Here is a 24,825-nt window from a genome sequence, read left to right on the forward strand (position 1 = left end):
CTCTTTTGTGATTAGTGGGAGCTGCCCACCTGAGAAATGTCTTTACAGTAAAACCTGCAGCTCACATTAAAAAAAAGTACATATTGTAGTACAGAAGGTCAAGGGTCAACTACTTTCCTCAGAAAAATGAGGAAGGAGTAGAATTAGGAAATTTCAGGTATAAATTTTGGTCAATTTAGATTAGATAAAAGGCTGGAGTATAGCTAGGATAGGTAATGTTACAGTTTAAGGTGCAATAAATAAATACTTTTGATACATAAATATGTGAAAAAGAATAGTACTGATAGAGCCAAGACGTTTTTATTCTAACAAGCTCTTTGAGGTCACAACAGTACTAGGCTTTTAATTGAGAAAGTTCTTAAATAGGTTATTAATAGTTATCAAAACTGCCATTAAAAAGCAAGAAGGTTTTTAATCCTCAAAAGTTTTCCATGTTTTATATTCATTGTGTAAATATAATAGTAACGGATTTATTATAAATGATTCAAGAAACTAGTGTTTGAGAAGAATGATTGCAAGGTAAGATCTCATTTTAATAGGAAACCATGACGTGCTTAAAGGCTTTTCTCACCTTACTATTCTAATATTAATTTTTAATTTTTTCCCTATCTCTTATATGAGGTGTGACCAAATAATACGATGAATGTTTAAATAAAGTTTATTTCAGTAAAAGACACATTGCCATTAATCGCTCTCAAAATACTCCCCCTCACTTAGAGCACACTTATCCCATGATTCTTGCCACTTTCTGAAGCAGTTCTGGAAGTCCTCTTTCTTAAGTATCTTTAATTGTGCTGTTATGGTGTTGTGGTTGCCTTGATGTCCTGAATCATTTTGACTTTGGGCACGGTGTCAGATCCGGTGAATAAGTTGGATGAAGACACACTGTAATGTTTTTATTTGACAGAAATTTCCATGTACTGGAAGCGATGTGTGACATGGAGCATTGTCATGATGGAGGATGATTTACAGCACACTTTAAAACACACCTTCTCTCAACTGTAGCGCATACCTGACTGACTGCACCGAGCAAGTTGAAACTTGTCACACACTGTTACTAAGGTTCAAAGTGCCACTTCCCATATTGAAGATATCTGCATTTCCGATGGATGGCACTTAGCAGCAGCAGTCACTGTATTTTTTTTATCACAATGGAAAGGCTCCATGTCACACATCGCTTCTGGTATATGGCAATTTCTGTCAAATAAACACATTATGGTGTGTCCTGATTCACCTTATTCACTGGATCTGGCACCGTGTGACTTCTGGCTCTTCCCCAAAGTCAAAATGATTCAGGACATTGAGACAGCTATGGCAGTACAACTAAAGACACTCACGAAAGAGGACTTCCAGAATTGCTTCAAAAAGTGGCAAGAACGATGGGATAAATGTGTCCAAAGTGAGGAGGAGTATTTTGAGGGGGATTAATGGCAATGTGTCTTTTACTGTAATATATTTGTTTTATTTAAACATTCACCATATTGTTTGATCACACTTCTTATTTACAAACGATTAGCAGAACTGTATAGAGTCCATTTCTATTTTATATTCCCTTTATTTAACATATTTATAAATATTTTGCATGTTTCAACAGTCTTCACAACTACTATTCAAATGAGTGTATAACAGCGTATATGTTAATGTTAAATAATTATTAATTCCCTGAAGTTAGACCCTTAGATTACTAAGAACAGTCTTTTATTATAGCTGATTATGCAATCTTAAAGCATGTATCCTTTTGCTCCAGCTTAATTACTTCCTTGAGAAAAATCCATAAGACAGGAAAAAAAAAAAGTTTCTAAAGAGTAAGTTAAAACTCCTCTATGAGGCAGGAGGAGGCAGGAACCATATCTCACATATCTTTCTACTTCCTGTAGGCCTTAGCACAATGCTGAAATTATTACAGAAATTTGTTAAATAACTGATGATTTAGACTTGAATAGTCTTTACAGAAATTTGGTCCATGACAGAATGGTTGATTCATATTGAATAATAAATTTTCATTTAATTCTATTAAATGGAAGAGTAAGTGCCTATTGATGCAATGGTTAGTCTATTAATGCATATGCTGTTTAACTTATTCCTTGCATTGTGAAAGCATTTGCTTAGCTGTGTCTTTATAAGTTTCAGAGTACAGGGAAGTGAGGTAGCACAGGGTTAAGGGACATAGGACCACAACAGCAGCATTCACCTTATTCAATATCACTGCTTTTACATGAGTTTCTCCTCTCATGACACAGGGACTACACTGCATACCATTTAGTTAATCCATAAAATAATCTCCTAGTACATATACTTCCTACCTACCCTTTGAAGAAAGAATTTATTTAACCAGATAAAAAAGAAAACATTGCCCTCTCTACATTTAGGCCTAATAGTCAACTTGAACACAAGTCAAATTAATGAAAGAATTTTGATATTCTTTTAACATTTTTGAAGTGTAATTTTACTCAAAAATATTATAAAATCCAGAGAACAAACTATATATCTTGTGACTCTATGCGTGCGGGAAATATCTGTTTGTCTCAAACAATCTGACTCTCCACAGTATTAAATTGGAAGCATGAATTATTTTTTGTCAGCCTTTTATGTTCAGAAAGTCTTCAGTTTTTTTCCCCACTGATATGATTATTTAATTCTCAGAGTAAGGTTGATAATTGATGGAAAGTATGAAGCTATAAAATTTAAAGCAAAATTTAAAATTATAGGTGTGCTTGAACATTAGGAGGGAGAGATGCAGAGTAGGAATAATACTGTTTAAAAATCTCCCATAATGCTGAGTGCCCAGTGCATGGTCCCTATAGCCAGAGTAATAGATTACTGAACCTCAGGGAAAGCCTATTTTTGTGAGGAAATAAGACAGGGACAGAGATAGATTTCATATCGCATGCCAACTAGAATTCATTAGCAGTGGTTGTCAAAATGTGGTCTTGAGAAGAATACCGAGGCAGCATTTGGGCTCAGTGGGAAAGTGCTGATTAGTTATGTCTGCCATAGCAAAGAAAAGAAGCAAAGCATATATTTGCCAACACTGGAAAAATTCAATCTACAAAAATGCCTGAGGATGTAATTTTGGAACTATGTTGTCATATTTTCCTCATTTCTCTATTTTGTTGTAGTTATTCCTTTCTTTTTTTCAAGTATTAATGTTCTTCAAGTGTCTGAGCATTGCAGGAGGATATTGGGGGAATATATGAACTATGCATTTGCTACATATTCCCATGGATAATGGCAAATACTCTACATCCTTGTATTTGCTTAATAAAACATTAGATAGTAGTTTGTGCCCCATTACAAATTCTTTTTGAGATTTTATTATACTCCGTCTATGAAGTCTGATTAGCCCAGAGAAAATCTATCTGGAAATGTAAAAATGTACCTCTTTTTCTCTATTCACATTTTTGAAACAGTGCTGTATTGGGAAAATCTTGTCATTTTGTGTGACTGTGAACTGTGCAGTGGAAAGAACAAGGGCTTTGCAGTCAGTGGACATTGTGCAAATTCTTGCTCTACTAATTACTTGCTGTGTGTACCTTTGGGAAAGAGCCTCTTTGAGTCTCCATTTCTTTATCTGAGGGATGGAAATAATAGTGAGGATTAAAGGACTTAACAGATAAAAGTGCCTAGCACAATGACTGGCACATAGTAGGCTCTCAACAAATGCCAGTAAAAGTTATTGTTGATAAGTATATTAGAATTTGTATCAGCATTAGTATTGGTATTAACATTAGCATTATTATCTTGTATGAACAGTTCACGTAAATTGAATTTAGATTTTCTAATGGGTAGAAGTTTCATACTTCCTAATTGATTATTTAATATTCTGTCATACTTCCTTGAAGCTGTGCTAATCCCTCAATTCAACGCTGGTTTTGTCCAGCCAGTTATGCCTCTGTCATGAAAAACATCATTCAAAGTGTTAGTTACAGAAGTCAAACAAAAGAAGTTGTCCATGACTTGGTATATAGAGATAAACAATTTAGCAAGTGCTGATTATAATAGCGCCTAGACAGCATTTTAAAATGAATGGAAAAATTATTGTCAAATTGTTGCCCTCAGAAGATAGAATTATGGGTGCTTTATTAACTGGATGGAGAGAGAAAGTGCCATGGAGTTGTATAATGTTAGCCTACAGTTCTCTAAAGCACAAGTTCTGAATTAAGATGCTGGTTTGAGCTTCATCCTACTGTCATGATTCACATATTGCTGGAAGCTAAGTACTTAAAAGTTCGGCAATAGATTTATATGTACTATGGAAATTGGTAGTTCTAGTTCCTAAGAGCTAAACTATGATAAGATCCTGAACTATGGCTGAGTGGGGAGTGAGAACACTCTTAACTGCCGTGGCCTGAGCAGAACATCATTTTTGAGCAGGCGCCTATCACAGACTTTGAGGCAGGGGTCTATCTGGCCAACCAATGCCCATTCTCTGGATGTCACCTTTCAGCTGATATTGTCAAGGAGCCCTTAAACTGTTAAATTCTTTGACAGTGACATTCTGGGGACCTGGAGTAGGGATTGGAGGAAAGTGTTATTTTCCCATTACATTGCAGCACTGGCCAAAAGGGCATGGGTCAGCTGACTTCAACTTGGCTCACTCAGTAGGCTGCAGTGATTGGAGGAGTCAGGGATGGGAGTGGAAGAAGTTGGAGAATGAATGTGTAGGACAATGTGGGTGGGGCTGGGGAAGTAGGGCTAAGTAAATGGACACCATATAGTCCTAAGTCCACTTAGTGTTATTAAACTACCTGATGCCAGATGTAACCCTGGACTCCATTGGGAGTATGCTTGACTTGGGGCTGAGAGTAGCCACTGAATTGATTATGAGGGTCAGGGGAGGGAGCAAGAGGTCTTTCAAAGGCCATGGCCAGGCACTGCTCCTGATGTCATTCTCCACGTAGCCTTGGCCTCAAGCTGGGCCGTATCTCCCAGGGGCGGTATATCACGTGACAGCTACAAATCATTCTTTGCAAGGAAGTTATAAGGCATCATTGAAGAATAAATGAAAGTGGAGGTAGTTTGAAATTCACATTTACTAAGGGCTACCCATATTATTAAGGTACTTTTGCAAAATTATTTTTTTACAATCAATTAGATTTAAGGTTGTACTTAAAATATCAGCATGTTCACTTATATATCCACACACCTTCTTGAGTAGGAGTGAAAGCAAGAAGGTTGGGAAATGCACAGAGCTCTGAATGCTCCATGGGAGTCTGTCGGGCACAAGAATGTCAGCATTATTTGGAGTGGCTGCTCCAAATAATGAAAGACTTCTCTGACAAACATTATTTCTATTGGGTGTTCTAGCTTTTGAAAGGAAAGATTACAGATACAAGGTTACGAAATCTCTAATATGCTAGTATGAATTTATTAAGCTGTGGGTTTCATAGCCTTCCTCATACCCCGTTGTGGCCTTAATTTCTTCCCCTCTTACTACTCTCTCAAGAGAAAGAATAAAAGCTTCTCAGGTGAATTCCTGAGAAATAAGCCATCAGAGTAGAATAAAAATCACACGGACCTAGCGGAAGAGAAAGCTATGTCAGTGTAAAAGTGTGAGAGAACCCTGGAGAACCCTGGGAGTTTGGGGAGAGTAGAGAAAAGGAGAGTGCAGGAGAGTTTAATGAGTAACTGTGGGTTATACACTTAGACTCCTTTACCTGTTTGAGAGCTATGTACATGGGAGCAAAGACTGAAATTTTACACTCTGTCATGCTTCCTTAATCCAGTATCACTCTGGGACAAACTAATCGGCTTTGGGACTTGCGGGGTGGAGGGGTAGTGTTCCAATTTTATAAGCATAAAACAAACCAGGCATTCTTTAGCTAACAGTGCTGTCCTTTAATCTGCTATGTCTCTTCTCCCTAAACAGTCTCAATTCCCTGGAATCAGAGACAGGGTGGGTGGGTGGCATTGGGAGAAAGGGTGTGGACAATGGGAACTCATTCAGGCTACTGTGAAAATAAGAATGCTGACAAAAGGTTCAGGCATGATACCCTTAGAACCCTGGTTTCTTTTGTTTCTCAAACAAACAAAAGAATATTAAGAGCAAAAACAGTAGCGCATGTCTTTATCAGAAACAAGGACAGCAAACCAATCACAAAAGTTTCCATTTGGTCACCCACAGATTAAATTGGAGGATTGGATCAAACTGCCAACTCTATATACAGTATCCAACTCCTGGCCCACGTGTGGTGGTGTCATCACAGAGCCTGCCATTCACTGGCCCTTCCACTGATTATTGCACACTCTGTTCAACCAAAAAACCTCTGGCCCTCACATATGAGCCCTTATCTTGACTTTACCCACTGATCATTTTGACTTTTTGGCATTTTCTCATCTTAGATTCTTCATCAGTATTTTCAAAATACAATGGACATTCATAATCTTGAAAAAGCAGGGAGGAAATTATTTTATGTGCTTTTCTTCAAAAAGAAGGCTCTTACCTGTCTGCTTGTACAGCCATAGAACAGTTAGAGAGCTCTGCTGATGGGCATTGACTGTGGAGTCCATTAACCCTATACCATAACAAGAAGCCCGGATTAAATTATTTCAGTTTACAGGTGCCATTGTTCTCTTCCATTACTGCAGACTCACGCCATGAATCCTTTCTACTAGCTCTTTGCCCTCAATGTTAAAGCATGCCTGTCTCTTCAATAACACATATAAAGACAAAAACCAAGAGACATTTTCCATTCTCTTTCTCTCCAGAGACAGGTTTCTTGATAAAAACAATACCGGACTTGGTACTTTGTGTTACTCTTCTCTCTGACCTCATGTTCACTCCTCCTTCATTGCAATCTGTCTTACACAACTTCAATGAGAATGTTTTTGCAAAGGCTGCCCATGAACACCAGAGCACCTGGTTGCTAAATTCAATGGACACACTTCACTTTCTATCTTACTGAAGGTTTGTGGCATCTTAGACACTACACTCTTTGAAACCCTCTCCCCTTTTGGCTTCTATGATGCTGCGCTTTCCCTGCTGTCTCATTCCCTCTCTGGCTCCTCTCTCTCAGTCTCCTTTGGGTATTCTTCAGTTCATTTCTTGAATTTTGGTGTTCCAGAAGGTTGCATTCCTTTCCTGTTAATTTGCATTCCTTATAATCTCCATGGGTTAGCTCAACTACACTTCAAGCTTCAGCTACAATCTATATGCGATGATCTTTAAATCTACATCTCTGGCCCAGATCTTTTCACCTGAGCTTGAGCCTATAAGTATAACTGCCTATAGGACATCACCACTTAGGTGCCCCACAGGCATCTTCTAGTCAGCATGCTTGCAATGGTCTCATTTCTATTCCCAAAACTTGTCCTTTTTCCTCTCCCTCTTAGTGGTAATACCATCAACCAGCTTGTCTAAGAAAGAAACTTGACAAACATCCTTGATTCTTTTCTCTCTTCCTCCCTCCATATTCAACCAATGACCAAGACACATTAATCTTCCTTGTCTAATAATAAATCCATTTTCTTAGCTCCTGACCCCAAGTTTATTTCCATTTCATTAAGTCAGGCCCTGCTCGTTTCTAGCTTAGATTGTTGCAAACATATAACTGTCTCTGTTTCTGGTCTTGTTCCTTGCTTTCCACTCCCAGTCTAAATCACCCCTAGAGTGATCTTTCAGAGAGCAAATGTGAACATGCCATTCTCTTTCTGAAAAACCCTCAATGTCCGTCCATTGCTTTTATGATAAAATCCAGAGGGCCTTCCCTCCTGCCCCCACTCCCACTCCACTGCTTCCTGTGTTGGACTGCTTTAGGGAAGATGGGCTAGAGTAATAGTTCAATCTCTGGCTATTTCATGCTTGACTTCGCTTTGGAAGCTGCCAGTTGGTGATTTAGAGGTGACCTCTTCCGTGCTCTGCTGTGAGCACTGTCTCAAGCTGTCCTTGGAGAGCCTTGGGCTTATTGTCACTAAAAGCATGCATTGACTTGAGCCTGTGACCTAAAGTTGAACAACTGTATATTCTGCTCTCCATGTCCTGAGTCAGGAAAGTGAGCTTTGGAAAGAAACACTTTCGTTATTTTTTAAGTCCAATTTGGCCTAAATCAAGAAATATATTTTCAACTTAATAACATTTTAAAAGTAATATTTTCAGACATAGATGATAGTATTTTTTACTTCTACTTTTCCCCTTATAATTGTTTTTCAGAGAGAGGTGAATAGCTCTCCTCAACTCTACTGACATTCATATGGTGAATGAGTGCCTTTATTTTCTTCTCTTGTCATCTGTCTTTCTCTGGTTTTAGGAATGGAAAGTAACAAAAGCTGTTTGTGATCATACCAGCAGGAAACATCCTTGCTCCTGGCTGATTCACAAATTGCCCCTGTCTTGCTTGCCATTTCAAATGGAGGGACAAGAAATGAATGGACAAGAAAATTTAAACAGCAAACACGCACATATTCTACTTATAAAGGAGGGGAGAGATCAGTAAATACAGAAAGGGTATATAAATACCAAAGACCCCCAAAAGGAAAGTATAAAGAATACTTCAGAAAGATTAGGTATGGAGGAAAGAAAAGGGGAACCTGTTTTCTTGTGAAAAAAAGTCAATTTTCTAAAATGTTAATAAATTGCCTTTTCAACTGTTAAATAAAATATGGTTTATACACAATTTTCTAAAAGCTCGACAACTAGATGGTTATCAAGGCAAACTTTCTCCTCTCCGTTAGTCTTGTCTACAGCCTGAAAGAAATTATGATTATCAAGGGGGAAAAATCAACATCATGCATCTTACACAAGGATGTCCTCCACCAGGGTATGAAGGGCACTGGGATTGCGGATCAGTTTGTCAAGGAAGCTGACAATATCAGTAAATTTTGGTCTGTGATTTCTCTCCTTCTGCCAGCAGTGGAGCATCAGCTGGTGTAGAGATGCCGGACAGCCCATGGGAGCTGGAAGTCTGTAACCTTCTTCAATGGACAGAATGACCTAAATGAAAGCATACACGTTATTCTCTTACTTTTGGGGACAAATAATACATATGCTAAGTTACAATTCCTTTTTTGTACAGGAAGTAGAAGCCAAAATATTGATAAGCATGAAAACTACCTGTGAATTCAAGTGGTCCAGACAGGGATAAATATAAAATTTGTGAACAAGAATTGCAAGTATCTTCATAGCATCTTCTGACCCCCCTAAGAGGAACATATGTATTTTAAACATGGTGAATGGAAGGGAGGTTAAATTTCATCACAATGCTGAGAAATAATTTTTGTGTGATTTAGCTGGAACGTCTCAAAACCCAATTAGGACATCAGAAAGTCAGCATAAGATTGATGTCACACACACCCCAATAAATTAAAAAAAAAAAAAGAAAGAAAGAAAATGAAAAAAGAAAAATGTGTGACAAATGTTTTAAGTAAAATTGTACTTATGCTGAAGCACTGAATTCCTGAATTGTTTTTTTTTTATTCTTTTATAATAAGGTGGGTGTGTATTCTTTTTCTAGTTATCATTTCTTCTTTCTTCTTTATTACCTATTCATTTCCTCTTCACTTACTTCTGGCTTTTTCTGAGTCTGACATTGATGTGATTTTGAAGTCCTCTCATAACTTCTAAGGTCATTTAATCTTTGAAACCTCATCAATGGCCAATTTAAGGCCACAGAGCAAGGGAGCATTCAGCCTGGGTACCCTCGGGGCCACCGCCCTCCAACAGAACTTTCTGTAGTGATGGAAACATTTTCTCTGTCCAAAGTGGTAGCAACTAGTCACATGTGACTATTGAGCCCTTGAAATATGCCTGGTAGGACTGAGGAACTGAATTTTCAGTTTAAGCTCATCTTAATTCAAATTTAAATTTCAATAGGCACAAGTGGTAGTAGCTACCTGTGAAACAGTGTGGCGCTGGGGAAAGAACTCTCTATAAGAAGCCGGATTTAAGAGCAACAAGATGACACATTTTTTTTCACTTGTTTGTCTGTTTTGGTACTTAGGAAGTCACACTTAAGACAAGCAAACTATTTATCTGTTTAATATATGACCCACCTGGGAATTTCCTACCAATGTGATAAAACGGACACTGAATTTAAGTAGCTTTTTTTTGTATGAAGTGTTCAAAGGTTTTTCCTGTGAGCCTTTATTCTTATATCATCTCTGGGAGAAAGACAATGGGAAGGGTTTATTTTCCCATTTTTGAGGTGGTAAAACTGAGGAACAGACTAATATTTAAAGGTAAGCACAATTCAACCTCATTTCCTTATTAGGTAAATAGGAAGACATTTATTTCATAGTTTGCATGCGCTCTCTGCCAACGGAAATATAAAAATGCAAGTGTTATCTTGCTAACAGAAGAATTCTCTTTATTGTAGCACCACCTACATGCTTTCCGTATTTTTTTAAAAACACATCTCATTTTAATTTCTTTTTAAATTGACACTATTTGACATGACTCTAAAATAGCCGTAATTTATGCTAGAGGCAGTTTGTAAAAAAGAGCAGTAATATGTCTTCAGGAAACTCTTAACTGCTAAGTTCTAGCTTTTAAAGTAACAGGGAATTTCTCATAGTCCCATCAGTGTCTTTGTGACCAGAACGCTTTAACCTGTCAGGATACTAGCATTTTTCTATTCATTTTACATTCCATTATTGAACAAGACTTTTTTCTTATCTGTTTTCTGACTATTTTTGCTACCAACTAGGCTTGGGTTTTAAGACATTTTACAACACATTTTAGTAAAACAGGTTGTGTGTAAAAATGCTTGTAATGCACCAAAACTACTGTGGATAGTTTTGAAAAGTACTAAGAGAAATGGAATAGAATTCCATTATAGAAAGGCTCTAAAATCCCACCCTAGGAGAGCTCTCTAGTCAATTTACCACAGTTACCTAATTATAGGTGCTTAGAATAAAATAGATGACAGGTGAGGTTATATTCTGAGGGGAAAAAAATTAGCTGCCTTTACTGAATATCTATCATGTGTTAGGTGCTTTGCATATTTTTCCTCATATAATGCTTAAAATAACTCAGTACTGAAGTTATTAGTATCCCCATTCTTAATCGAGAATGTTCAGACTTGCAGAGGTTAGAAAACTTGTCTAAAGTCACACAGCATAGGTAGCAGAGCTGGAATTTGAACTTAGTTCCTTTCAGCTTCCAAACTTTTCTTCTGGCCATCCCCCCAGAAATGCTTTTCAGATTTCATAATATAACACCTTCCTCTGCAGTTTTATATTAACTCACACAATTTTAGGAATGAGTACCATGTTATCTTTTGTCATAGCATCTGCTAATTATACTTCAGTGCTTTTATTTGGACCCTAAGTTTAATATTCTGGGTAAATTAAAAAACACATTTATTTCATAGTTTGCAAACTGTAATCTCTGGCTGAACACAGTCATTTTTGAATGCTTCTGAGTCTTGTACATATGTGTATTATTGCATGCATTTCGTTGTATTGTAATTTTTTCATCTGCCTTTCTTTTAAGGCTATACATACTTGAAAACAGGAATTATTTCGCAAGATTTTGCATTCTCATCATTTAGTACAATGCATGACACATTAATAAATGTTATTGACTTAAACAAAAACTAGTAGAAGAAATTTTTGGATTTGTCTTGATAGAGGAGCAGGTTCTTAGAGAACTTGGAGGCTCAAGGTACCCAAGATGGATTCAAAGCACAAGCACGGCAGCATTTAAATTCCCTTCTGAAGGAAATACTAAAATACCAGTGCATCAAGCATCATTGTCCAAAATGATCTCATGATCTCACTCTGGTTTGCCTGGGGAATGAGCCAGGTGAGGTTGGGGCTTGCTCTTCTCTAAGAGAGAGTGATTGGACCTAAACTCATTCCTGTAATATCAGCTGCTTCTTCCTCCTGTCCAGAGAGGTTACCATCTCCCATATGCCCCAATGTCCTTAGCTCCTGGGGAGCTGACTTTCCCTGTAACTCCTGTAAACAGCTGACACCCAAATGCAGACTGCGGTGCCAAACTGACTGTTTATTTTTTTGTGTGACAAAGCTGCTCTCATGATTGTCCTGTAAAGAGAATAAGTGACAAGAGAGTGTGGTCCCTCACCTGAAACCTTTACCACGATGTGTTCAGAATGTGTCTGCCCTTCTGTGGGGACAGTAGAAAGGCCTGGGGTTCAGAACTTTTTCTTACCGACCTCTGTCTTTTAAGTTTTCTCAGTCTTTTAACTTGTGACCTTATGAAATTTGTCTTGAGCCCTGGTTTATGACAGGTGTCAAGCATGAAAAGTCTCACCTTATAGGAGAATAGTAGTAACAACAATAATAAAAGTGACAATAATAATAACATCTAATAATTATTGAGAGCTCTTGGGTACTTATGATTTGTACCCAAGAGCTCTAAATGATTTGCATGCATAAAGGAATAACATAATGAGTAAGAAATATTTTTGTCTTTAGGAGAGATAAGTACCATGTAGGACAGGGAGCTATGGGAACAGGTGGAACCTAACCCAGACTTGGGAAGGCTTCTCAGAGGAGGTGAGCTGAACCTTAAAGGATATGTATATATTATATAATCTGTATCTATCTCTATCTCTGTCTCTGTCTCTGTCTCTATCTATATCTACATCTACATCTACATCTATATCTATATCATTTATATCTGGCAGCAGAGTCAACTAGGTGGGAAAAGAAGACCAGACCAGGGAATAAAATTAGATTCGTGTGGCTAGAATAGAGTCTTCAAAGAAAGAAATGGTGATATTTACTTAACTGGAAGGTTAAGGAAAAATTATGTTTCTTGAGATTATGGATGATTTTGCTTGCTACAAAAAAACTCTTTGCAAAGGGAAAAGGGTTTTAGCAAGTAAATGACATGAGATTTGCCCTTTGGAAGTTCACTCTGATTGCCATGTGGAGAGTGCATGGAAGGGGGAGGGGGCCAGGAAAGAGGCTTGCAGTGACCCAGGAGAGAGAGAGAGAGAGAGAGAGAGAGAGAGAGAGAGAGAGATTAGGACAGCCTTAATGGAGGCAGTGTCTGTGGTGTATGAGAAGTGGACCGATTTGGCAGGAGTACTGGACTGGGGTGAGATTAGATGTGGCAGTAGAGGGAGGAAACCAAGACAAATTTCTAGGTTTTTGGATTGGTCAACCGGTAAAGATAGAGGACCCAGGAGGAGAAGCAATTTTAGGGTTGGAGTGATGTTGAGTTCAATTTTCTATGAGCTTTCTGATTTCAGCTTCAAGAAACATATATAACTTTGAGAGCTTATTAGGTGCCGGGTTCTGGGCAAGGTGTTTTAACATAGATTAATTTATTAAGGTCTTAAAATACCTTAGTATGTGAGTATGGTTATGCATATTGTATAGGTAAGAAAACTGAAGCTCAAACTGATGAACAAACTGGGTCAATATCACGTATCTAGTAATTCCCTGAAGAATGGACTAATCTTGCCAGCCTCTGAATCATGGGAGTTTTAGAGAAAATCTGTTTTAAGTCTTGAGCCACATACCTGACTCATTCCTCAGAATTAGATCTTGATCCCTCCTTTTTCACACTCCGTTTTCATTCTCACCTAGTATTTGCTTATGACTTCCATTGCTGCAGCTCTAGCTCAGCTTTCTCTCCAGATTTCTATACCAATCAGTTACAGGGCATGCCACTTCATAAAGCTGTCATACAGGTGCCTGAGATTAATTTTGTTTCAAACTAACCCTGCTTCTCCTTTGGGATTTCTGCCCTTTGCAAAGGGTATCACTGTTCTTCCTAGTGAGATCAGGGGTCATTAGGGGCCCTGGCTTTCCTGACACTCAAAATTCACTGATCATGCTGATTCTACCACCTTCATATATTTTAAATTTAAATTTGATTCTTAATCCTCTCTCCGTTCATTTTGATCACTGTAATAACCTCCTAATCAGTGTTCTTGTCTCCCCTTTCCCTCCTTTAATCATCTCCCAAGGTGTACCCAATGCAATCCTATTGCAGTGGAACTGTGATCACGTTCTTCCCACATCTGAAACCCTGCAGTGGCTCACCATGCCTGGCTCTCAGGTCTTGCCTCTGCCTGGGTTCCATTTGCCCCTGCAGTCTGGCCACTACAAAAACACTTGTAGTCTTTCAGCTGGGCAAGCTGAGTGCTTCAAAAGCAGCAACTATTTCATTTTTCCATCTGTTCCCAGCATCTAGCACAATGTCTGTGTCAAGTCAAAGGACGGAGGTCCAATTGTCATATATGTGATTTATGAAAGTTGTATTTTAGGATCAGCTTGAGAAAGCCTGAAGTATTAAACCTTTATCTTGATAAACATTTCTTTTGTGAGAAGTTTTGCTTTATGGTTTTTTTTTTTTTTTTCTGATTCTTTAATTAAGGACTGATAGGGAATCAGGAGCAAATGGGGTGCTTTGTCTAAAAGACTAATTGAGGTTTGTTGTTTTAGGATATGAAGGGGTGATAATTAACTAGAGAGTTTTTTTTTTAACAGTTTTGTTTTATGATAGTTGTAGGCTGTCATATTTCAGAGAAGAGTTATACAAGGTTAAACCCTTATTTAAAAATGTAAGGAGAAAATGAAAATAAAGTGTAAAAATATGAAAATGACTGCAGAGATAATTTCCATGCAGAGGTAGAAGGAATTAGATTCTGTCAGAAATTATTATCTAAAACCTGGCTGGTTATTCTAAATAGACCATACTGGTGCCTTGTCATTGACACTGCAATTTTTAGCAGCCTAGAATCAACATAAGGCTGAATTGGGGCACGTAGCAGACTGTTCTGCTGTTGCTTAATCTGATGAGTTTTCCAGTTGTGTTTACAGTTTCTGAATCAAAGCAGGCAATGTGCACCTTTTATTAAACCAGACAAACAAGGAGTAGACAGTCAATAGAAAGATGCTGAGACATCCCTGAACAATACCTAGAACAAGGACTGCTTGGGCCGTGCATTTTTATGACTGCTAAATATCTCCAAGAGAGAAGCACATTGAATCTAGTTATTCATATTTTCTTTTAAAAGAAGCTGTCTCAAAATTTTAGCAAGGACTGAACTGTACAGTAGGTAATGGAATGAGAAATGATTTTATTTTTATCTTCCCTCTAAATTGTCATCACCGCTTTGTGGAAAACCTATAATTTCAGGTAGAAGAGTGATGGTGCGTCAAAGGGTCCCAGTATACACTTACTTTTTGTGGTAACAATTACTTATACATAGAAGATATTTAGATTTATAATACAGTAATACTAAAAACACTAGCAATGTATTTTCCTGACATGCAATATAAAGGTTGTGTTTGCATAGGGAAGGAAAAAAAAGAAAGGAAAGAAGTACTTATAAGTAAATAGCACTTATAATCTATATAAAAATGGAGAGTACTTGTCCTTAGTCAGTTACCACCTTGCAGGCTGTGGACAAAATGGGGAACAGTATGAAGTGTAGGACTCTCATAGGTTAAAAGGGTGTTGATATGATTTATCGTTTGGAAAATCTTTACCCCCTCACAGTTGAAATCCACACTCCTTGAGACTGAGATAACTGTCACCTTCTATGTAACTATGCTTCAGTGTGTAAGCAGTGGAAAGAACTTTAGTAAAGGTATAACGTGAACTGCATCAAAATCCTAAACTGTCACTAACAAGCTCTGACGTTGGGCAAGTCTCTGCCTCCTCATTAATAAAGAAATGAGATCTGGATTCAGTGCTTGCAATAGTACATCATTTCACCTCACAAAGCTGTGTTTCTAGAGTCATTTAAACTGAAGGCTTAAGCTGCAGGACGTTTGGTACCATCTCTGGATCTTAAGGTTCTGTAACCTCCAGATCTTGACTTGGTCTTCCTTGAAAGGACTGTTCCCCACAGAGTTCCAAGTATAGGGAGACAAGAATGCAGCCAGAGCCATAGTATATCCTGGTAAATGAGGACCAGGAAGCCTTGGGAACCATGATATTCCTTATTATGCCAGTTCCCCTCCAATAAATTCTACTTTTTGGAACTATAAATACACATTACAAATCTACTTTTCTGATACTGTTTTTTTCCTTTAAGAAGATAATGTTCTTAAAACTCAGGATCATTTCCCCGAGTACTTTCTTGGAAAAAAACAAAAAAAAACCACACAAATATTTCTTCGCTGGTGCATCATTTTGATTTTAGAAAGATCTTAGGCAACTCTAATAACATTTCCTGGACCCACTAAAATACATAAAAGCTATGGAAAGATAGTTTATGAGTACAAAGAACAGGTGATTTAAAAATGCCTTCTTCGTCAATGTTCCAAAGAGAATAAAAGATGGAGTAAAAATTCTAAGAGCAAAAGATTGTGAATGCGTTTCTCCCAAACAGAAACTGAAGGTATAATTAATTTTTTTTATGATAACATTGCTAATATGTGTATATTTTCTAGCTTTGTGGCATTTGGTTAAAAAAAATTCCCTTGAAAATTACATGTGGTAATAGCATATTGGTTATTGGTTTCCTCTACTTGGAACTTTACTATTTGAATTATTTACAATAGTGATTGATTGCATCTCATAATATCCCCTATTACTCTTGCCTCTGTAACAGACATGCATCATACCAGTGTAACTAGTATGTATTTAATTAAAAGATTGCTGTTGCTTATGTACCAATAGTAGAGATTATTGAAAAACTGAGAAAAAGAAGGCCATTTTGAAAATTGCTTTGGTAGAGTACATATTCAAATAAGTGCAAAAATTCCCTCTGTAATATGGAAAGTTGAAATAATAGGAATGGACCTTTAGCAATTTACTGTATCTTACACAGATCATTACACAAGGACCATTACATAATAAAGTAGAGTTAGAAAAATCTAATCAGAGACAAAAATTGGAAATGACTGGACTCTCCAAGTCATAAAATCATACTGCATTCTAGGTAAGTGGATTCTACATATCTACCATTTTTGGCTGAAATATTGACCTATAATTGAGAAAGGTTATAGAATTATGAGGGCAAACAAGAAATATGGTATAAGGTTATTTGATTCCTTCTTACATTTGAAAAAGGAATCAATTCAGATAAGGTCAAAAGATTATTTCCAACCACATCACCTATAAAAAAAATCCTAAAGATAAACTATTTTTTTTCCTCAGTTAAGCTTCCGAAAGCAATCTAAAGCAAAACTCATAAAAGCTTTTGAAAAATAAGGAGAAAAACAAACCACAAAAATATTGAGGCAGCATTATGTTTCTTAGTAAACCTCAAATGAGATGTTCCCTGCTAGTGGTTCTCTTTTTGGGAAACTGAACTAGCTTAGTAGCATATGCCTAAATGATACCATACCCAAGAGGCATTTGGGTTTCAAATTGTTTCAAGGTTATTTATTTATTTATTTTTTTGTAAAACAGCATCGTGTCAGGGAAAAGCAAAACCAAACCCAAGACTCTAGCCTTGCATTCAGATCATTAGTTTGAGCCAAGTTGCCTCTCATTTATGTGGTGCTAGTTTTTCCCCTACATACTAGCTCTGTGGGGATTTGCTTATTTAATGTTTCCTGCTGTTCATGTTTTGCTTGCATTTTCTTCTGTTAAGCACATTACACAGAGTAAATGTTGGAAGAACTGCAGTGCCGTTGGTGTCATCTTTGGAGCTTGTGTAGCTCCTAGCATTACAATGTACTCCCATTATGTAGTAAACAGCAATTATTTTGAACTAGGATGAAAATAAAATATATTCCCCTGTAATACCTTAAAAAAAAAAAAAAAGAACAAAAGTGCTAGAAAACAGCAAGGATTTGTATACCTTCGATGTGCCTGTGATGTTTTTTGGTAATAGGCTAAATATGTCGATCATTAGAATTTGATTTTAAGCTACTGCCTTAACTATTTTTAAGAAATTCAATAAATATGGTACATTTTATAAATTTTTAACATCATGACACAAAATACTGCAGAAAAGATTTATAGTTGCAAACAACAGTGAGTCAATACACATTCTTTTGCTAATAGGAAACAATGAAAACACTTCTCTTCTGACAGAGTGGCATACATAATTAAAGATGCTTTGATCTCATGATGTAGAACCTCTGTGGTTTGGGGATGCCTTTGAAATTTAGACTTCTACAGGATAGCATAGAGGCTAAAAGCATGCATTTGGAGTAAGCAGGGGGCTTGAGTTTCAATTCTACCATTAACTAGCTGGTGACCTTGGGTAAGTTACTTAAACTTCCTAGAAAGCCTCAGTTCTCTTATCTAGTAATAATAGTATCTACCTTAGATAATTATTTTAAAGATTAAATGAGCTAATCATCTAAAATACTTGGCTCGTAAACTCAGAAAAATGCAAGTTTTGATTATTACCATTGATTAAACGCTGTCCATGTACAATTATCTCCAATTCAAATCCTGCAGTTGAGTATTTTGAGTCCCATTATAGACAGTGTCTCAGAAAGCCTAACCCACTTGCCTAAGATTACATGGCCAGTAAATCAGGGACTGGGATTTGAACCCAGATCTTTCTAGCTCTAAAGCACTGGCTTTTAACTGGCAGTGCTTTTTGTGTCCCATCTCTGACTGGGCAATGCTTGGGGACAGTTTTGGTTGTAATGACTTGGAGGATGCTGCTGCCATATAGTGGGTAGAGCCCGGGATGCTGCTCAACATCCCACAGTGCACAGCGTAACCCCCACAACAAAGATTTATTTGGCCCAACACGTCAATATTTCTGAGGCTGAGAAACCCTGCTCTAAAGCTCTCATCACCTTTCCAATCCACCTGCTGCCTTACTATTATAGAATACAGTGATGCACAAAGTTAATAACTTGGTGCCATTTCATATAGCAATAAATAAAATTGCTCTAGAAAACAATGTGTATGGGAAAAGGACAATATAGTACCGGTACCACAAGTACTTTCCTCTGGGGACTGCCTCCCTCAGTCCACGTGATGTGGGGGAAATCGCCAATCCCAGCGCCCACCCACCTCCGAGTGCATGGGCGGGAACATACACCTAGCTGGGCCAATCACGTCTCCATTTCCTGTCATGGTTTTGGTTCAGGATTAGGTAGGACTCTATCAGAGCCAACCAGAATTCTCTGGGATTGGTATATGAATTTTCACAGAGAGAAGGTCTCATTCTGCTGAGGTTGCTGAACTGGAATGCCGAGCTGTGGAGTGTAAAAAATAAAGCAAAGAAGAAGACCTTTGCAGTACAAGAAAATGAGGTCAAAGGACCCAGAAAAGCACTAGAAAACTGCATGATCCCTGAGATCCAGCATTGCTAAATGACCTCCTTAGTCTCATGAACAAAAACAATTTAGTTTTACTTAAGTTAGTTTGGGTTGAGTTTCTGTCATTTATAATCAAAAGAACCCTGAATAACAGAATGCATGCCTTTATTGGCATATATATTTTTAGAATATATCAAGGTTTCAGTCACACAATGTTATCTCTATTTAAAATAAAAAAAGATAGAAGGCATGAGGTCTCCCCTTGAGGAATGTACACTCTACTTAGAGGCAGGGAAAGATTTACATGTGTCAAAACTTCATCTCCTCACCTCCACAGGGGGGTCCTTGAGAGGGAGGACTGGATTTTCTAACTCTCAATCCTCACCCCACATGCACACCGGGCCCAATGACTGGCATGTGTTTAGTAACTTAACTGCTGGATGGCCGCTATGTTTGTTAGGCCTGTTATGGAGTAGTACTGTGCACTCTAATTTCCTCATTTCTTTTCCCTAATGTCCAATACCACTGACCTTTGGGAAACATTATATTATTCACTAAAACAGATTCTGCAAACTCAGATTTGTTCATTGTAATAAATTATGCCATGGTCTGTAGAATGGAGGGACTCTTTCACAGAAACTATCTGAAATTTCCTAAACTCATTTAAAACCATAAAGCATGTTAACATTCCATATTTAACTAAGCCCATAGCTTAAACTTACCAAAATGTAGTAAAAATATAAAATATTCAAGCAGATATAATTGAATTTTTAATGTCTAAAACATTACTTTTCTTACTTAAAATGCACCTTGGTTGCAAAAAAGTCAAACATGAGACTATACTTTGACCAAACAAATAAGAAATACAGGACAAATAGGGAATAACCAGCATTTGTGGAGGAGCAGCTGGGGAAGTTTTGATTAAACTAGTTTTGCTTCCAAACAGAAACTCTAGGTACACGATATGCCACAGATATTCTGACTTCCACTATGTGATGTTCAACAGAACTTCAACTGTCTTGCCTCCAGCAGCAAAAAAATATTCACAAGATACACAAAAAATTTTAGCTGTTACTACTTTCCTCTAGTCTTGATTTTAGGACCTCAAGGGTTTGACTACCCCCCCTGCCTCGCCCCCCCTAAATGTTTTGTTCTCCTCTTATCTTCAGATTCTTGCTTGAATAGTTTTTGGTAACTACTCAAAGACCATGAAAACAGCCAGCTTAATCCCTACCTGGTCCTGGAAAAACAACCAAGCTCTGGGTGGAGGGAGAATTCAGCCTGGTGCTGTGGGCACTGACCATCCTGAATGAGTGACAATGGGCTTACTGCTGGGAGTCCTTTCCTGGCTGCAGTAGCTTCTTCTGATTCTAGAGACAGTCTTTGTGGCCAAATGAGAGTTAGCAGACAGAACTGCTCTCTAAATGGCCATTTTGGCCATAGTTCATTGATATACATGGCCAGAGTGGCTGGGTAAACTGATGGGCAAGATCCTGGAAGAAAAGGGTTAACAACAGGGTTTGGACTATTCGAGGCAACAATTAAGAACACTTTACATGGTGGTCTATGTTGGAAACTACACATTTGGGTTTTTTTTTTTTTTCCCTCAGAGGAGGCTCTCCTAAAAAATCTGTCTTGTTGTCTGAGGTTTTCACTTGTACCGCTATGCTCTCTGGAAGTCTACCTCTTTTTTGTCCCCTCTACAGAGATTCAGGAATGTCCTAAACTTCAACAAAGAATAATTTGAATCATTCTTTAGCTGAGATGGTATGATAATTATTTTTCCAGAGATTGTAAAACAATAGCATTTTACTATTACAAATCATCTAACCCAGTCCTTTCATTGTATTTATTGGTCATGAAACTTGGGCACTTTGATAAGTTAAGTGACTTTCATAGTCTACATAATGATGGCTGTGGTTACTAAGTCTGTGGTGCAGTGTACCCCAGGTCATAAGACAATCATCCAGGAGGCAGGAAACCATGCAGGTTTGTGAACCTGGCATTCTGCACAGTCAGTAGGCATGCAAGGACTGAACAGGACTGAAGAGGCTTTGAAACTAATGCTCTGTGGCAGAGAGAAACAACAGCCATGGTGGGCAAACCCAAACCCAGTCTTCTCTCTGCCTGGCATTAGAGAAGGATAAACTTTCTCTGTGACTGAATAAGTCCTTACGATACTTGGAGTACGAAGTTGGGATGCAGCAATGAGGTGAGAGCTGAGGAGGGGCTGCTGAAGCAATTGACTAGAAAAAAGAAAGGAGATGTGACAGTAAGTGTACTCTGAGTCTGTGGAGATTTTGTGTAGTTACATTGTCTTTGTTTTCACCTATGAACATTCGGAATTATATTAGAGGTGATTTCTCATTGGCATTGTCTCAAAAAACATTAGATACATTGAGGAAGGCAAGTGAATGGACTGAGTCTGAATTCTGAGATGAGGAAGAAGGAAATTAAAATATATTTTCCGTTCTGACAGTGCACTTATTTACATTGTAAAGGTACTTGCATTTTCTGGCTAATGTGTCCATCACTCTGGACAGGTCATAGAGGTCAAATGTGTGTTAACTATCTGATTCTGTAGTATTATTAACCACCAAGGTAAATTTAGTAGATAAAACAGAAACAAAATAGATTGCATAAAGGGTCATGTATATATTTTAAAAGAACCATACTAGATGACATATATTGATAATACATTGCCTGAAAGCATTCAATCTTTTTCTACTAACGAATATGTGGTCTAAATTACTTTGCTCTTTACAGTGGGACATTAAATTGCCCTAAGGAAGAAATGATTGGCAAACATTACTCTTTCTTCTTTGTTACTTGTAGGTCAAGGCTGTTGCATAAGCAGTTATCCTGCATTAGAGCAATGTGTATGAAAGCCTCAAATACACGATGTGGATCCAGAACTCATGTGGCAAAGCCCACCAGCTGGCTCCTATGACGCCAAATACAACTCAGAGTGAAAGGTTACTTACTTAGCTTTTCAAACTCAGCCACAGGCCCTGAACGACTCTCAGGAAGATCAGGCCTAATCTGAGTTAGGGCAAAGGCATATTTCCCTCTCAATGCTAATGCGTTTACGCTCACAAAAATGGCAGTTCAACTATCAGTGGTACTTACATCTTGGTTAGACATTTCCCAGTAAGGTCTCTCTCCATAGGACATGACCTCCCACATGACAATGCCATAGCTCCATGCATCGCTTGCCGAGGAGAATTTTCTGTAGGCAATAGCTTCTGGGGCTGTCCATCTTATGGGGATTTTCCCACCCTGGAAAACAAATTGGAGGTTTCTCAGCTGGCTCACCAAGGTATTTAAAAACAAAATGGCATTCCAATTAAATGTCTTTCCTTAGGAAGACCTATATACTGCATAATAGTGTTGGCACTTTAAATAAATAGAAAAAGAAAACCAGAATAATATCATAATGTCAGAAATATTTTTCCTATAGTAGTTAATCAGTGGAAACAGCTTTAATGGGAAATAAGTCACACTTCAGAAATATTTTATTTCATTCATTAGAGAAATTTATTTTCACTTTAGATTCACACAATTAAACTCACTATCATTCCATTTGAAGAAAGTTCCAGATTATAGGACATTAAAACTAAATTCATTCAGAATTCATTAAACATTGTATTGCATGTATAAATAATAATGATAATAAGTTCTAACTTAATTGAAGGCAAATGGTTAAACACAGAACCGAGGCATTCTTTACCAATTCAATCGTTATCAGAACTTTCCTTTCCCTTTCTCTCCTTTTCATCTGCTGTGATTACATTTATTTTAAGTTAAAAAATACTTTAACATTAAACAAGAGCACCTGAGAAGGATAATCGTTCTTTATAACACTTTAGACTAGTTTTTATTTTTGATCTTCAATGTTCAATTTAATACCTGAACATATTAAAGAAACTAAATTGCATGAATTTCAATTATACTATTCAGGTACTATAGTCGGCTATTGTGTTAGACTTATTTTTATCAGCATTTATTACATTTTATCTCTTTAAATATTCTATAAATCCCTTTTTACTATAATGACAAGAATAAAACAATTCATCCATTCGATTTACAATCTGAAATCTTTGCAGCTCTGAGCAGATGAGCGGACGAGAGAACCCTGATGCCACTAGATGGCGGAAGAGAACAACGAGTTACTTCCAGACGTCGGTATCACACCGCTGAGCTGGCTTCTGTTCCCAGCAAATGGTTTTGACAGTCAGAACCCAGCACAATGGGATTGTCTCAACATTATCAACACTTTTAGGATCATATCATCCGATCACTCACTGTGTGCAAAGTCTGGTGTCAGGGCGAGCGGGGTTGGAAGGAACTAAAGGGTGCATTCTTTGGCCCTTGAGGAATTTAGGCCCAACATCTTTAAAGGTGAAGCCATTAATTCAGACATCTAAACACTACTTATTTAATAATCTAAAAACTACTCACTTGAAGAGAAAAGGGATTCAACTGAAAAGGAACAATTAAGTTTCACAAGGCAAATGAGAGCATTAGAGGAAGATTCTTTTTAAAGAATTGTAGAATTTAAGAATTGTTAGAAGTAACCTTGGGAAAAATACCTTGAATTCAATTCCTTGATTTTACATGTGAGTAGACTGAGCCCAGGATTTAGAGATACAGAAATTTAGAAGTTTAGAGATTCCTCTCCACATTATTAGCATATAATCTCTATTAATGCTATAGTAATATTATGGGGCATTGATATAAAGATGTGAATACTTCAGCATGAAAGAAAAGTTGGGCCAAACTAACCGTAATGTTTTAACACTGAGTATCTATAACCATGTACTATCAGGGTAGTATAATGGAAGAAAGCCTGAAACCTAGGGGTTTTTATGTTTTGGGGCAGCAAAATTTCCAAATTAAGTTCAGGAAATTAAATTTACAGAGTTGGTGACATTAGTTTAAGAGGTGGGCAGGGGAAGAAGAGAGAGGGGGAGATTCATTCTTGAACCCAAAGTAGAGTAGCCAGATAAAATATGGAACCCACAGTTAAATTTGAGTTTCAGATAAATAGCAAATACTTTCTTTTTTAGTATAAGTATGTCCCCTAAAGAAATATACTTTTTTTGTGTGTATGTTCCAAATATTGCATGAGACATTTGTACTAAAAATATTGTTTATCTGTAATTGAAATTTAACTGGGTGTGCTATATGTTTATTTACTAAATCTGGCAATCCTAACCCAGAGCATTAAAAAAATTCAGAAATGGGAACATTGTAAATGATCCAACAGAACATAAAGTAGTGTTTTAAAAAACTGTTGTGGTCTGCACTTCATGAGAGAACAAGAACACTCAGAGTTAAGGGTTATTTTATGTGAGTTCACTTATAAATGATAGATAGCTCATATAAATGATTCACATGTAAACTTGTATTTCATGTAATTTGTGATCACATATAAATGGTTACTTTGTCACTTTATTTCCTAGGATTTTTTTCCCCTCAAGGGCAGGGTATTACAGAATGTTTGGTTAATTGTATTGCTATCTGTTATGGACTGAATTTGTTCTCTTAAAATTCATATGTTGATGCCCCAATGTGCCTGCATTTACAGATAGGGCTTCTAAAGAGGTAATTAAAGTTAAATGAGGTCCTGAGGGTGGGTCCTAATCCAGTATGACTGGTGTCTTTATAAGAAAGTGAAGACACACCAGATGTATGCAGGCACAGAGAAAGGACTTTGTGACA

The 24,825-nt window shown here is 37.4% G+C and overlaps 1 protein-coding gene across 1 annotated transcript in view; it reads right to left on the reverse strand.

Annotated features, from left to right (window-relative positions):
- Positions 1 to 24,825, reverse strand: part of EPHA6 (EPH receptor A6) — an 840,987-nt gene that overhangs the window by 17,546 nt on the left and 798,616 nt on the right. Inside the window, 3 exon segments of the mRNA XM_074333168.1 lie at positions 6,444 to 6,515; positions 8,736 to 8,929; positions 22,231 to 22,380. Of these exon segments, the coding sequence (XP_074189269.1) occupies positions 6,444 to 6,515; positions 8,736 to 8,929; positions 22,231 to 22,380 (416 nt within the window).

This window comes from Rhinolophus sinicus, linkage group LG01 (assembly GCF_036562045.2).
Source record: "Rhinolophus sinicus isolate RSC01 linkage group LG01, ASM3656204v1, whole genome shotgun sequence".
Lineage (NCBI taxonomy): Eukaryota > Metazoa > Chordata > Mammalia > Chiroptera > Rhinolophidae > Rhinolophus > Rhinolophus sinicus.